At 39.8% G+C, this 15,258-nt stretch overlaps 1 protein-coding gene across 1 annotated transcript; it reads right to left on the reverse strand.

Annotated features, from left to right (window-relative positions):
• Positions 1 to 652: 652 nt before the first annotated feature.
• On the reverse strand, positions 653 to 1,156 carry LOC147498539 (uncharacterized). The gene has a single exon (XM_086563263.1). It carries the CDS (start codon positions 1,154 to 1,156, stop codon positions 653 to 655), a length of 504 nt encoding a protein of 167 aa, XP_086419389.1.
• Positions 1,157 to 15,258: the final 14,102 nt, after the last annotated feature.

A 15,258-nucleotide genomic window follows, 5' to 3' on the forward strand; every position in this document is an offset into this window, starting at 1 on the left:
TTCTTTCCAAGCATCAAGGTACAACGATTTTGTAGGAGATTGTATCACTTTAGTCCATACAGATAAAAAATCAGCCCAATCTTGGTCTTCTCCAAAGAGTGGCCTACAGTTAGCCAATATTTTTTTTTTCAATGTGCCAAATACATAGAAGGTGTGTACTCGTCGGGAAAACAACTTGAATAGCGTTCATCAATGCCAATTCCCTATCTGTTACAATTACAAGAGGCTGACAAGTATCACCTAGCATTTCCTTGAACATATTTAAAGCCCAAATGTAATCTCCTTCTTCCTCTTTCCGCAAGAAAACACAACTTGAATAGAAAGAAGTGTTAAAACTTGTCACTCCAATAATGTCAAGCAGCGGCATCTTGAATTTGTTAGACTTATAAGTGCAATCCATCACAAAGATATTCGAGTAGCTCTTACTTAATGTAACTGAGAAAGGATGCGAAAAAAACAGATGAGTTAAACGATCTTTTGCATCACATTTAATGTTATGCATAAACCCTTTTTCCGAAAGGTCTTCTAACAAAGCTTGAATTGGCATGCGACCTCTTAACTCATCTTTTCGAATCTTTGCTTTTGCAGTGTAAATGGTTCTAGATACTGCTAGAATATTTGGATTAGCATTGCACAGCGAAGTAATCATTTGCTAAGGTGGTATACCCGACGTTGTCATTTCTTTAACTCTCAAGAACTCATCATGTGACAATCGACGAAACAAAGGATGCCCAGACATATCCTTTGATGGTTCATGATTATGGGATCCATCTTTAACTCGGAGTTCCCACATCCCATCATCTTGTTTGTTATCCCTTATTTCGAAGGGGCAATTGATAAGACGAGAGCTTGTTCTCATTTGCCGTTCTTTAGCTATGGTATTCGATCTATTTCGATAAGCGCCTCCTCTGTCACAGCCAATTCTGACATATTTATCTTTCTTAGAATCTCTAATGCTTGTTGCATATCCTTGAGAAAAAGAATAGTTGTGCACATACTGAAGTAGGTCCTCTCGACTAATAAACGTTTTTGGCGGTGGTGGAAGCATCTCACGATGTACATGATGCTCTTGATTTTCACACTCAACTACCCTTTCAAATTGTTCCGTTTCATTCTCATGGTGGTTTGTATACGCAGTCACCTTTTCAACGCCCATGTTCTTTCATAAACAACGCAAATAATATCCTTGACGTACTTATGAATAATTTTTCTTGTCTACAATTTGACTACATTTACAATGACAAAATAATATAGAACAAAATCAATAGTGCAATTGAATTCTCAATATCTACAACATATTATCTACTTTAAGTACTGAAAATAGTCAAGCCTATAATGCTTTAAGTACACAAGAAAGAGAAAATGGGTTAAAATTGAAAACTTGATTTAAACGAGGGTTACATGGTTAATAAAAGATTTCAAATGCCAAAACACAAATTGAAAGAATAACTAAGGACTTACCTTTTCATCAACTTGAATTCACTATCCTTTTACCAAGTTTCAATCCTTCACAAACTCTATACCACTTCAATGTTGTTGCTTCAAGAGAAAACCAGCTAAAATGGAAACCAAATTCTTTCGTATGAGACTAAGAAAAGTGAGTCTTTTTGTTTTCCACCTTGAAATGGTAAAAAAGGCGGGAAAACATTTTTTTTTCGATTTCGTGGTTCGTGTTTACCTCTGTAAATGAGAAGGGCGGTGTGGGGTATTAAGGAGAAAAGTAGGTAGGTAGTTGGTGCTTACAAAAGGTGAGGGTATTTTGGTCATGTCATTTAACAATCCGGGGAAGTGTGAAAAGTGGGCGTGGAAAATTCCAGTCCCTCTAAAACTAGTTAATTGTAACACGTTATCAAATAAGAAGACTCTAGGAGCTATCCATCTTTTTCTACTTATCATCTACTACACAAAGCAAAGGTACGCTATTTTTTTTTACTAAAACAGTTTCAGGTTTTGTGCTTCGATGAATGTCTTTCCTCGGTTGGATTGACCCGAAAATTTTATGGTAGATGCGTAACTCATGAGGTAACTATTGTAAAAGGGATTAGATAATCGAATAGAATAGAAAGACCAAAAAGAACGGACTATCAAGGCGTATGAGAACATTGTCCTTAAGAATAGATTTTGCTCCCTCAGATGGTGTAAAAGGCTTCACGTCTCTACTCACAAGATTCAATGACAAAAATAGACTAAGATACACTTCAATAATCTACTCTACTAGCTAGAACAACAACACAACTCTCTCTGTGGCAACTAAGGCTTGAATGAAAGAGATGGGTTTAGGTCTTAATTATTGAATATCTTTGGCTGATGACTACAAGTTTTTATATAGAGGTTCAAGCCACTCACAAAGAGTTGACTAACTAATGTGGGCCTAAAACAATAATATAGACTACAAAACTGGTTTCCAAGAGTTTACCAACCAATGTGGGACTATCACACAAAATACAAGGAGAGAAAGAACACACTTGTTCATCTTCTCAACTAAAGGTGGAATTTGAGCCAAGCGGCTCAGGCTCAGCTCGTTTAAGCTTGGCTTGAGCTCATTCAATTAGTTAAATGAGCCAAGCTTGAGCCTATATTATAGCTCGAGTAACAAATGAGCTTGATGAAGCTTGGTTTGATAAGCTCAAATAGCAACTTCGCAGTGTAAAATAATCGAGCTACTCCGACTCGGCTCATTAAAAGCTCTGCTCAGGTTCGTTCATATAATATATGAGCCAAGCTTGAGCTTATTTCAAAGCTCGCCTAATAAATGAGCTAAGCTTGAGTATAGTTAAGCTCGGCTTGATTAGCTCAAATTCCACCCTTATTCTCAACCAAGCTCACATAAGTAATTTGAAATATCAAAAGAAAAATTCCAATAGTAACAACATATCAAAATTTTAGAAATATCTAACGGTTAAATCGTTGGATACAAAATAAAGAATGTTATTGTTCATACTTGATCTATGATTTCAATTCAAAATTTTCTTTTCTTTCTCTTTTGTTCTTTTGAAGTATACTTTTGAACAATAATGTAGACCCTAAAGTTCTATGATATAGTTGGGAACCCAAAGTTTCAAGATCTATTTTTTTAGGAACCCGAAGTTCCAAAATCTATATTTTTAGAAATCTAAAATTTCAAGATTCAATTTTTAGGAACCTGAAGTTCCAAGATCCCATTTTAGGAACCTGAAGTTTCAAGATTCAATTTTTAGGAACTTAAAGTTCCAAGATCCATTTTCTAGGATCTTGTAGTTTCAAGATCTTTTTTTTTTTTTTTTTTGAGAACCTGAAGTTCAAAGATCTTATTTTTGTTTTCAAGAACTTAAAGTTCTTAATTTTACGTTAGGACCCGAAGTTCCAAAGTTTTGATATTGTTGAGACCAGAATTTCCATTCACTAGTCTATTTTCATTTAATGAATCAGAAGTTCGTTAAGTTTTCTATGAAGAACTTGAATTCCCATATACTTAGAACAAGAAGTTGTTCTAACCTTGTAATCCCAAATGTTTAATTCTTTTACTCAAATTCTTAATCCTACATATATGGCTAAATTATATAACCTTTGTTTTATTGGCTAGATTAGAACCTAGGGTATAATTAACTAATTGTTTTTGAAGAATTTTCCGAGTTGAACGCTATGAACATTCTTAATAGTTATTTTAAAAGAGAATTAGATGCAATGTACGTATTTATTGTTGAATATTTTTAAGAACCACATTGTTATACATGTGAGATTATAGTGTTAATTTACATTGTTTCATGTGTTAATCGTATAAAAATTGTTACATTATTGTAAATGTGACAGTGTAGTATATGTTACTTTTTGGTGCTAATTTACATATGAGTCACAATAAGTGATATTTGATAGTATTGTTATACATGTGACTCAAATTATAGCCAGATATGCTTAATCACATTTGTACTTGCCCAATTTCGGTCCAAGGTGGACATTTTGGGGTGAGTGGACAGAATTGTGATTAATCCCACAACAAGTAGCAAAGAAACTACACTCCAATTGTGGGGTCTCACTCCTTATAGCACCATCATAAATGAGGCCCTGGTACGGTGCAAAATATTGTAGAGGACAATATAATATCGAGTTTGGGTGTGAGATCCATAATAAGGGCAAGGCTTGGCTACGGTCAGGCCTGACAAGAGATATCAACACATTGTGGGATATGTGATTGAATATAAAAGACATTCTTCATATTGTGGCATATATGAAGTTTTGTAAATTCAAGATTGACACAAATAAGGTCTCAACTATATATAGTTGGGTTAGCACTTGCATTTGAAGGTTCTAGACAAACCCATGCATCTCTTGTTACATAATGGTACCCAAACTCATGTATAGGATGAGTTATATTTAAGCAGTTCGAGAAGAACTTGCTAAGTTTCAAGGATATTCGCATACGTGGATACCATATTGAAACTTGAAAATGAAAATAAATACGTATTACGTATCATATATAATGTTGGGAGCTAGAAACTCACATTAGAAAACATTCTCTAACCACTTGGTATGTTTGTAGTATACCACCAATGTGAGTAACTAATGTTGGGAGCAAGAAGCTCACAGTAGAAAAGTTATATGTGTTTTATGCATGTTTGGTTATCCTGAAGAAACTGTATTAAGAGCAGATCAATGACAACTCTTGCGGACATCAATTAGGGAATCATAAGCTCACTTAATCATGAATTGTATTACATGTGTATCTCTTGTTGGTAAGTAAGTTGTAGCTCACTTAAAGGGTTCTAGAAAACCAGGTGGACGCAAGATTTAAATTCTCAATTGGTTGTTCGAAATCACGAAGAGTACCACATAACAAATTGTTAGATAAATCAATGTACTTCAATGGTTTTTGGGAAGTAAATCATTATTGATTATCAATTTTTTTTTATTTAGAAAATAGTAACAAATAAATAAGGTTTTATCATGTGATCTGTGGCTTCTGTGCATGAGCTACTTAGGTGGATTGTGGACACTCACATGGTTTGTGCATGCTTCAATGCTTACGCATTCTGTTGACTCCTTTTGCCAAATCAACAATCTCTTTGCCAAATCTCGTACATAACGAGCGTTCAAATTGGCAAAATTTGAAATATATGGTACCCTATTTTGAAAAAATAATAATACAGTACCCATATAAAATCCACTATAATTCAATACCATGTCGATAATTTTTTCCTTTCATGAAATGCAAGCATTTGTAGAGTGAATTATTCAATCCCCTCGTTAAAGAACTCTAATCGGTTTGTCGAAGATGCTGCCAAGTTTGTTACTCATTCTGTCCCAAAGAAGCACTTTTGGGAATTGAAAGTGCTGCAGAATTCTTACTTTCTGGCCAATACATTTGTAGTGAACTTAGCAAGACTTCTCTCTATGCAACCAAACCATTACTATCTATCGTTGAACTAAGGTAAGCATCCTAGTTATCTATATGCTCCCAATACTCTCAAAAGTGATAATCAAGGAACTGACCACTGTATTGTGTTAGGTGGCTCCTCATCTGTTTATAGCAGTGTCAATGTTATAAGGGTCAGAGTTCAGACAGTTGCATACTTTCGTCTACACCGAAGGCAATAATTGAGCTCTTGTTCTATTCTCCGACACCACGAAAGGTGGGATATATATCTGATATCTCTCGCACAAACTGGGCCACATAATGTGAAGCTCAATAATGATGGCACAGTTTATGTAGTTGTCTCTAGTTCTAAATTCTAATGAAACAATTCTGGCCAGTCCACAAACAACCGATGTTCCATGTGAGAGTTGAGAATGAAAAATATGGATTTAAGGGGAAAATGGTACAAAGTGTACTGTTCGCCGTTTGAGATAGCTGAAATATGCATATCATACTCATTTAAGATTTTAAGATACTAATTGGCTTGAGCCTTGATGGTACTATTTAGTTTTCTTTCCAAATATGGTCACACCTGCAATATACGATTATTAGTAGATTCTAATATTTTTCCTGTTTCTTGCTGTCAAAGACCCGCAATGAGTATTTCTTTTCAATCTCAAAATTGTTTTAGTTGCAAGATGTTTTCAAGTTTCAATGAAAGTGGTTATAAATTATTGAATACACTTTCAAACAGTCTCTTTACAACTATTACATAATTGAGTTTCTCTCAATTTAAATTCATTAATCAAAGCTGATGTTGATCAATTATGAGGGAAGAGGAGGCCATCAAATTAACAACGTAGATTTCGCAGTTCTATTAGTATGTATTATGTTGTAATAATATTGCGAAGTTTTATGAACCCATTTCATACTTTTTGTTCTTATAAGTATTGACTCCTTGGTTTAATGTTGAAGACGAGAAATACTCATGATTTTAATCCATCAGCCGAACCCATTTGGGTTGCCTACGTACCTCCTTATCGGGGGATCAAGCTGCGCTGTAGTTCTCCCCTCTCTCCTCTCTTTTCTGTCTCACTCTTAGATTCTCTTCCTCTCTCTCTCTCCTCTCTGGACGTCATCTCATCACTCTCCTCTTGTTGTCTCCTCATTCCAACTCCTCTTCTCTAAGTCTCTCCTCCTCTCTAAATGTCGTCTCCCTACTCTTCTTCTCGAGATCTCTCCTCATATTCCTCAATCTCTTTGGCTGTCATCTCCTCTAGTCGCCGTCTCCTATGGCAGTCGTCTCCACTGTACGTCATCTCCTCTAGCCGTCGTCTCCTCCCTTCTCTTCTCTAGATATCTCCTCCTCATATCGGGACATCGTCTCCCTACTCCTCCTCCTCTTTGGCCATCGTCTCCTCCCTCCTTTTCTCTAGATCTCTCCTCCTATTTCTCATCTTCTTTGCCCGTCGTCTCCTCCCTTCTCTTCTCTAGATATCTCATCCTCTTTTTCTCTTCATATCGGGACATCGTCTCCCTACTCCCCCTCTTTGGCTGTCGTCTCCTCCCTCCTTTTCTCTAGATCTCTCCTCCTATTTCTCATCTTCTTTGCCGTCGTCTCCTCTGGCTGTCGTATCCTCTGGTCGTTGTGTCCATTGTACGTTGTCTCCTCTGGCCATCATCTCCTCCCTTCTCTTCTCTAGATACCTTTTCCTCTCTTTCTCATCATTTTGGGACATCGTCTCCCTACTCCTCCTCCTCTCTGGCCGTCATCTCCTCCCTCCTCTTCTCTAGATATCTCCTCCTATCTGGTCGTCGTCTCCTTTCTCCTCTTCTCTAGATCTCTCCTCATATTCCTTATCATTTCTGGCCGTCTCCCTACTCCTCTTCTCTGGATCTCTCTTCCTATTCCTCCTCCTCTCTGGCCGTCATCTCCCTTCTCCTCTTCCCTAGATCTCCCATCCTTTTCCTCCTCTTTGGCCGTTGTCTCCCTTCTCGTCTTCTCTAGATCTCCCCTCCTCTTCCTCCTCCTCTCTGGCCGTCGTCTCCCTTCTCCTCTTCTCTAGATCTCTCCTCCTATTCCTCCTCCTCTGTGGCCATCGACTCCCTTCTCTAGATCTCTCCTCCTATTCTTCCTCCTCTCTAGTCGTCGTCTCCTCTTCTCTAGATCTCTCCTCCTATTCTGCCTCCACTCTGGCCGTTGTCTCCACCTACTCTGGTTGTCTCCTCACTCTTCCTCCCTTAGACCTCACTCTTTTTCTCTCTCCTCCTCTTTTTTCTTTTCTCTCCTCCCTCTTCTCTCTTTTTTCTCCTCCCCTTTTCTTCTCCTCTCCCTAGGTTTATGCCCACTTATATCAAATGGTCTTGGCCCTATCTCTTGGCCCAATATATACCCATCTATGCATATGACTACTACAAATGCCCCCTCTCGGATGCGTGGATTTTAATAAATCTGTGGAGCCGAGAAGTCCTCGACCTTCCTTATCTGCCAAATCCTCAGTCTATCAAATGTCTGTATCTCAAATTCCACGGCCTTTGCTCTTATACATAGTTAATTTGCCACCATATTATTTTTATAGATCTCACTAACATGTCCACAAAGTGTCTCGCCCAGTCACTATCTTTCTTTCATAGAACTCACTTCTATGTCCGCGGAATGTCTCACCTCTGCCCCCATCTATCTTTCATAGAACTCACTACCATGTCCGCGGAGTGTCTCCCCTCAAGTCGGCAACTCTCCTTTACATAACTCAGTACCGTGTCCACGGAGTGTCTCACCCCCACCACTCTCTCTCTTTCATAGAATTCACTTCCATGTCTGCGGAGTGTCTCACCCCAGCCACCATCTCTCTTTCATAGACCTCACTGCCATGTCCGCGGAGTGTCTCCCCCAACCACTATCTCTCTTTCATAGAACTCACTTTCATGTCCATAGAGTGTCTCACCTCCGCCCCCATTTCTCTTTCATAGAACTCACTACCATGTTTGCGGAGTGTCTCCCCCCAGTCGGTAACTAACTCTTCTTTACATAAACTACCATGTCCGCAGAGTGTCTCACCCCCGCCACCCACTCTTTTTTATAGACTCACTTTCATGTCCGCGGAGTGTCTCACCCCAGCCAGTATCTCTCTTTCATATACCTCACTACCATGTCCGCGGAATGTCTCACCTCCGCCCCCATCTCTCTTTCATAGAACTCACTTCTATGTCCGCGGAGTGTATCACCCCCCACCCTCTCTCCTTCATAAAATTCACTACCATGTCCGCGGAGTGTCTCACCTCCGCCACCATCTCTCTTTCATATAACTCACTACTATGTCCACGGAGTGTCTCACTACCGCCAATATCTCTCTTTCATAGAACTCACTTTCATGTCCGCGGAGTGTATCACCTCTGCCACCATACCATTTTCATGGAACTCACTACCATGTCCGCAGAGTGTTTCACCCTAGCTAGCCACTATCTCTCTTTCCAAGAACTCACTTCCATGTTCGCAGAGTGTCTCACCTCAGCCACCATCTCTATTTCATAGACCTCTCTACCATGTCCGTGGAGTGTCTCCCCAAGCCACTATCTCTCTTTCATATAACTCACTTCCATGTCCACAGAGTGTCTCACTTCTGTCCCCATCTATCTTTCATAGAACTCACTACCATGTCCACGGAGTGTCTCCACCCAGTCGACAATTCTCCTTCACATAACTCACTACCATATCCGCGGAGTGTCTCACCCCCGCCACCCTCTCTCTTTCTTAGAAGTCACTTCCATGTCCGCTGAGTGTATTACCGCAGCCACCATCTCTCCTTCATAGAACTCACTACTATGTCCGCGGAGTGTCTCACCTCCGCCACCAGATACTCTTTCATAGAACTCATTACCATGTCCACGGAGTGTCTCACTACCGCCAATATCTCTCTTTCATAGAACTCACTTTCATGTTCGCGAAGTGTCTCACCTCCGCCACCATATCATTTTCATAGAACTCACTACCATGTCCGCGGAGTGTTTCACCCCTTCGTTTCTCTTTCGTAGAACTCAGTATTGTATCCGGGAAGGGTCTCATCCCCCCTCACACTCATTTGGATAGCCGAAGCATATACAGAGACAGCTCAGCCTGCCCCCAAGTTTGATTCGGACACGAGGGTCCACGGAGGGCTCATCCCCCAATGCACTCATTCGGATAGTGCGAAGCATATCCAGGGACAGCTCAACCTGCCCCCAAGTTTGATTCAGACACAAGGGTCCACGGAGGGCTCATCCCCCCCGCACTCATTTAGATAGTGAGAAGTATATCCAGGGACAGCTCAGCTTGCCCCCAAGTTTTATTCGGGCATGAGGGTCCGCGGAAGGCTCTTCCCCTCCGCACTCATTTAGATAGCGCGAGGCATATTCAAAGACAACTCATCCTGCCCCCACAGATGGCGCCATGTGTATGAACCCATTTCATACTTTTTGTTCTTATAAGTATTGACTCCTCAGTTTAATGTTGAAGACAAGAAATACTCATGATTTTAATCCATCAGCTGAACCCATTTGGGTTGCCTACGTACCCTTTTATCGGGGGATCAAGCTGCGCCGTAGTTCTCCCCTATCTCCTCTCTCTTCTGTCTCACTCTTAGATTCTCTTCCTCTCTCTCTCCTCTCTGGACGTCATCTCCTCACTCTCCTCTTGTTGTCTCCTCATTCTAACTCCTCTTCTCTAAGTCTCTCCTCCTCTTCCTCCTCCTCTCTGAATATCGTCTCCCTACTCTTCTTCTTGAGATCTCTCCTCATATTCCTCATTCTCTCTGGCTGTCGTCTCCTCTAGTCGTCGTCTCCAATGTATGTCGTCCCCTATGGCTGTCGTCTCCTCCCTTCTCTTCTCTAGATATCTCCTCCTCTTTTTCTCCTCATTTCGGGACATCGTCTCCCTACTCCTCCTCCTCTTTGGCCATCTTCTCCCTATTCCTCTTCCTATCTGGCCGTCGTCTCCCTTATCCTCTTCTCTAGATCTCTCCTCCTATTTATCATTTCCTATATGGCCTCCCCTACTCCTTATCCTCTTCTCTAGATCTCTCCTCCTATTCCTCCTCTCGCGCCATTCTCCTTCTCCTCTTCGATCTCCCTACTCCTCTTCCCTCTTCTCTCGATTGTCTCCTCCTCTTCTCTGGATCTCTCCTCCTATTCCTCCTCCTCTCTGGCCGTCGTCTCCCTTCTCCTCTTCTCTAGATCTCTCCTCATATTCCTCCTCCTCTGTGGTCGTCGTCTCCCTTCTCTAGATCTCTCCTCCTATTCCTCCTCCTCTCTAGTCGTCATCTCCTCTTCTCTAGATCTCTCCTCCTATTCCGCCTTCACTTTGGCCGTCGTCTCCACCTACTCTAGTTGTCTCCTCACTCTTCCTCCCTTAGACCTCATTATTTTTCTCTCTCCTCCTTTTTTTCTTTCTCTCCTCCCTCTTCTCTCTTTTTTCTCGTCCCCCTTTCTTCTCCTCTCCCTAGGTTTATTGCCCACTTTTATCAAATGGTCTTGGGCCTATCTCTTGGCCCAATATATGCCCATCTATGAATATAACTACTACAGAAGTTCCACACTAGTGGAAACTATTCTATTTTTTTTATATGTTCACATGTAACACTATTTTTAAAAATTCTAGGGCCTGTGGTTGTAACTATATGAGGCAGAGGGGAATCAAGGGATAGCCATATATTGTTCTTGCTGCTGAGACTGTAGTACTTCAAGGCTGGTTGAGGATATGGACAGAAGCAGACGCTGGTGCTGCTGTTCATGCTTTTATAGGGAACAAAGTACCTTGGCAGTGGAGCCAAAGATGGAGAAGGGTTATAAACAACTTCAAGAGGTGTATATCACACTCGCTTTCAGAGAAGTCAACTTTGTTATTACTGCTACTACTAAGAAGGGGTCCCAATTGGCTAAAGATATAACTCTCTAAAGCAGCACTAGGTCTGACTTTGTGATATATCTTGAATGCTCACAAAGAACTTACTTTAGGTTTATCTAAATGTGCTTAATGATGTTGTAATGGGTTCCTCCCTAGTCCTTACTCTCAGCTATGTTTCATTTTTTCCCAGCCCCTTGAACTAATAATATATAACTTACTAGCTTGGGTGCTAAAAAAAACCTCCCTATGCGAAATTAATTCTTCAAAAGCAGTAATATACACCTAAAGTTATTTGTGGAAATACATTGGATGTTGAAAAACCTTCCTATCAGATTAAATTTGTTCTACGCATAGTAATTTTTTTCCTCTGGATCAAAACTTGGTTCTTCAGTAAAACTTGGCAATAATGGCAAAATCCTATTCTCATTATTCGGGATTGTAGCCACATTGATATATTATATACTAGCTTGTAGGCCCGTGCATACGCATCGGCTCTTTTGAAAACATTTTTATTTTTTTTAAAAAAATTGGGACTACCGTTTTAGTCGCTAACCCGTTTTAATTTTCTAATAAATTATTTTAAATTAAGTTTTAAAAACCCCATTTTTTCAATTGGGAGAGAGATTCTGTTTTAATAGGAGAATGATTCCCACTTTAATTAAAAGTGTTAGAATTTGTTTTAATAGGAGAAGAATTCTCGTTATAATAGAAGAGAAATTCCTGTTTTTCAAATTGGAGAGAAATTCTCGTTTTAATAGGAGATGATGTGGAATTTTAATAGAGCTCGAAAAATATCCCTTGTGCGAGTTTTAATATTATGACTAGAAAGTAGACCCATGCATACGCACCGGTCTCTTTTAAAAATTTGCTCAATAATCATAACAAATCGTGATTCCTGTTTTCATCGCTAATCTGTTTTAATTTCCTAACAAATTATTTTAATCAAGTTTTAAAAACCCGTTTTAATTTCTTAACAAATTGTTTTAATTAAGTTTTAAAAACCCATGTTTTTTAATTGGGGGAGGAATCCCATTTTAATTTGGGAATAAAGAGTTTTTATGCTACTATTTGAGTTTTGGTTTTAAAAGAAAATAAGATTCCCGTTTGAAGTTGGATTCTAAAAGGAAAAGAGTTTCCATTTTAAGTTAACTATTAAGTTGATGATGTGGAATTTTAATAGAGCTCGAAAAATACCCCTTGTGGGAGCTTTAATATTAAGATATAAATAGATATAGATAGTGAGCAATAATCTAGTTAGATACCTACATCAAAAGTGTAACATGAAAATTTTGGTATACATAAACGTGAACACAAACTCGATGTATATAGAGGTTGAGCTTGTCGGTGCATTTCACACGATTTGGATGATCAATGTTTATAATTTTCGCAAAATCAAGAGGTGAATAAACTGAATATATAGTCTGCATATTAATACACTGATCTGGTTGTTGTTATTGTAAAATGATATTATTAAAAGACAAGCGTAACCTACAGAAAAGAAAAGCTAGAAACGTTGATCTGTGAGTCAGACCAATCAAGAAGCTAGATGGTGGGGAATAGGGTCCAAACAACGGGAAAGAAATACATATCTAGCCTAAAGAGCCTAGCTACCAAGGGTATTGATCGATAAGAAGAGGGAGTAGTAATTAAGCCTAAGAAACCAATTAATTGGTGAAGAGAGAGCAACTAGTATGGGCAACTCACAACACTAACTAGCAGATAAAGAATTTGATTCAGGTTCTGAATTTGCTAGTCTCGCGCGATCCACAAACTCAATTTGGAAACTGTTGTGAATAAGTTAAAGCGGAAACACTGCTATTCACTCCAAATAGATCAATCCTACACAAGGATTAATCCTACAAGACTTCAACACCCTCCAAGCACTATCCCACAAGACACGGATATAACGTGGTTAGACAATGTGCCTACGTCCACCGGCGAGTTCCAAGTTTTGCTAGATGCACAAAGTAACAGATTACAAGAGCTCTCAATTTACTCACAAAGAATGAACACTCAAACACTCACTTAGAATGCACTCTTACAATCTCTGTCTATGTTCTAGTATTGGTTAGGTTAAGTTCAATTAGAAAAAAAAAAAAAACTTGTGTTTTTATATTGGACCGAAAAAAAATTGATGTGTCTGAGAATGTGGTGGAGCGAAGTCGCCTTTTGCCTTAGTCAGAAATGAGATGAGCGAAGGCCACTCTACGAAAGTTTGTACACAAAAGTCCAGTAACTTCGATCCAAAAAATTGGCTAAGTAAAAATCCTCCAAGGGAGCACGCATGCGCTGTGCTCCAAGCCAACTAGGGTGTAGGCCGCGCCTTACCAAAAAAATGAACAATCCCTTTTTCTCTACATTCTCCACCTCGGTAAGGTTTTAATACATAAAACCAAGCCGAACACATCCATCAAAAATCACTAGTCTTCAAATCGTATCCCGAAACTCACCATCAACTGCCCCGAAGGGCCATGCCCACAAAGGGCTTTAATCAAACATGTAGGATTTGGAGTAAGTCCAAACAGTGTTGGAACTTAACTCAGGTGACAACCTTCGTCAGCATATCAGTAGGATTGTCATGGGTGTTGGGGTTTATACCAATACCAATCGATTCCCCCACTACACAGATAATTTGTATTTGAACACAATTCAACTCTAGACAAATTCTAAATATAAACTACAACCTATACTAACATGCCCAACTCGCTAAACAACTATTAACAACAGATAATAATGTAAAGCAGAATTAAACGCATACCATTACATAAAGATATACCATGGTTCGGCCAATGGTGCATACTTCCACAAGAGCTAGTTCTTTATAAAGTGGGAAAGAAGATTACAATCTCTCCTTTCAGTCTCTCACCTTACTAGATCACTCTTATCTCTTTACAGGGTTGTCTATCTGTAAAGGTTATCTCTCAATCTTGATAGCTTTCAATCATCTCTGAATTTTGTGCTGCCTCTCGTGTGTTTGGTTTTGCCAAAAACCCAAACATATAGGCCAAAACTAGTGGTTCCGGAAAAATAGAATCCTACCAAAATAGGCATGGGCGCTGGGGCAAATTGTATCTTGAATGGGCACGGGTGTGCGTTTGCCTTGACGATGTCCAGCTGGGTCAAGACCAATTTGAGCAAGCAGAAATCAAGCAGAAATCAACTTCTTTTCTCTCCTCATGTGAGGGATAACGCCAACAATCTCTCCCTCCCGAACAGTGAGGGGGGCTTCCTCCATGCAATTTCCAAATCAACAGGAGGAGTGTGCTTCCATTCCGGCAATAGCACAACAAACATCAAACTTATCTTTTGGTAAGACTTTGGTCATCATATCCGACCTGTTCTTGTCGATATGGATCTTCTCGATACACAAATGCTTGTCTTCGAGTATTTATCTAATCCAATGATAATTCACGTGTATGTGCTTGGATCTAGAATGAAAACTCGGATTCTTGCTCAAATGGATGGCGCTCTGACTGTCACATAGAACTACAAACTGTTTATGCTTTAGCCCTAGTTCATCGAAGAACCTCTTCATCCATAGCAACTCTTTGCAACACTCAGTGGCTGCAATATATTCGACTTCTGTAGTAGAGAGGGCAATACACTTTTGCAACTTTGATTGCCAAGAAACTACTCCCCCTGCAAAAGTAACCAAATAATCGGAGGTGGACTTCATCGAGTCAACATCACCTGCCATGTCTGCATCAGTGTAGCCTTCAAGTAAGGGCTTACTTCCACCAAAGCACAAACACGATTTGGAAGTGCCCTTGAGATATCTTAATATCCACTTAATACCTTCCTAATGTTCCTTACCCGGATTTGACAGAAATCAGCTTACAACACCAACGCCGAAAGCAATATCCGGTCTTGTACACACCATTGCATACATCAAGCTGCCCACTGCGGATGCATAAGGAATCTTTTCCATCTGACTCTGCTCATGCTTACCCTTTGGACACATATCTTTGGTCATGCAGAACTGGCCACCAAGCGGACAACTGACTGGCTTCGCTTGATCCATGTTGAATCTCTTCAACACCTTCTCAATGTA

The sequence above is a fragment of the Coptis chinensis genome, chromosome 5 (assembly GCF_015680905.1).
Source record: "Coptis chinensis isolate HL-2020 chromosome 5, ASM1568090v1, whole genome shotgun sequence".
Taxonomy (NCBI): Eukaryota; Viridiplantae; Streptophyta; class Magnoliopsida; order Ranunculales; family Ranunculaceae; genus Coptis; species Coptis chinensis.

Excerpts from the sequence above, each read along its gene's own strand:
- LOC147498539 (XM_086563263.1), bottom strand. The coding sequence starts at position 1,156 with ATGGGCGTTGAAAAGGTGACTGCGTATACAAACCACCATGAGAATGAA.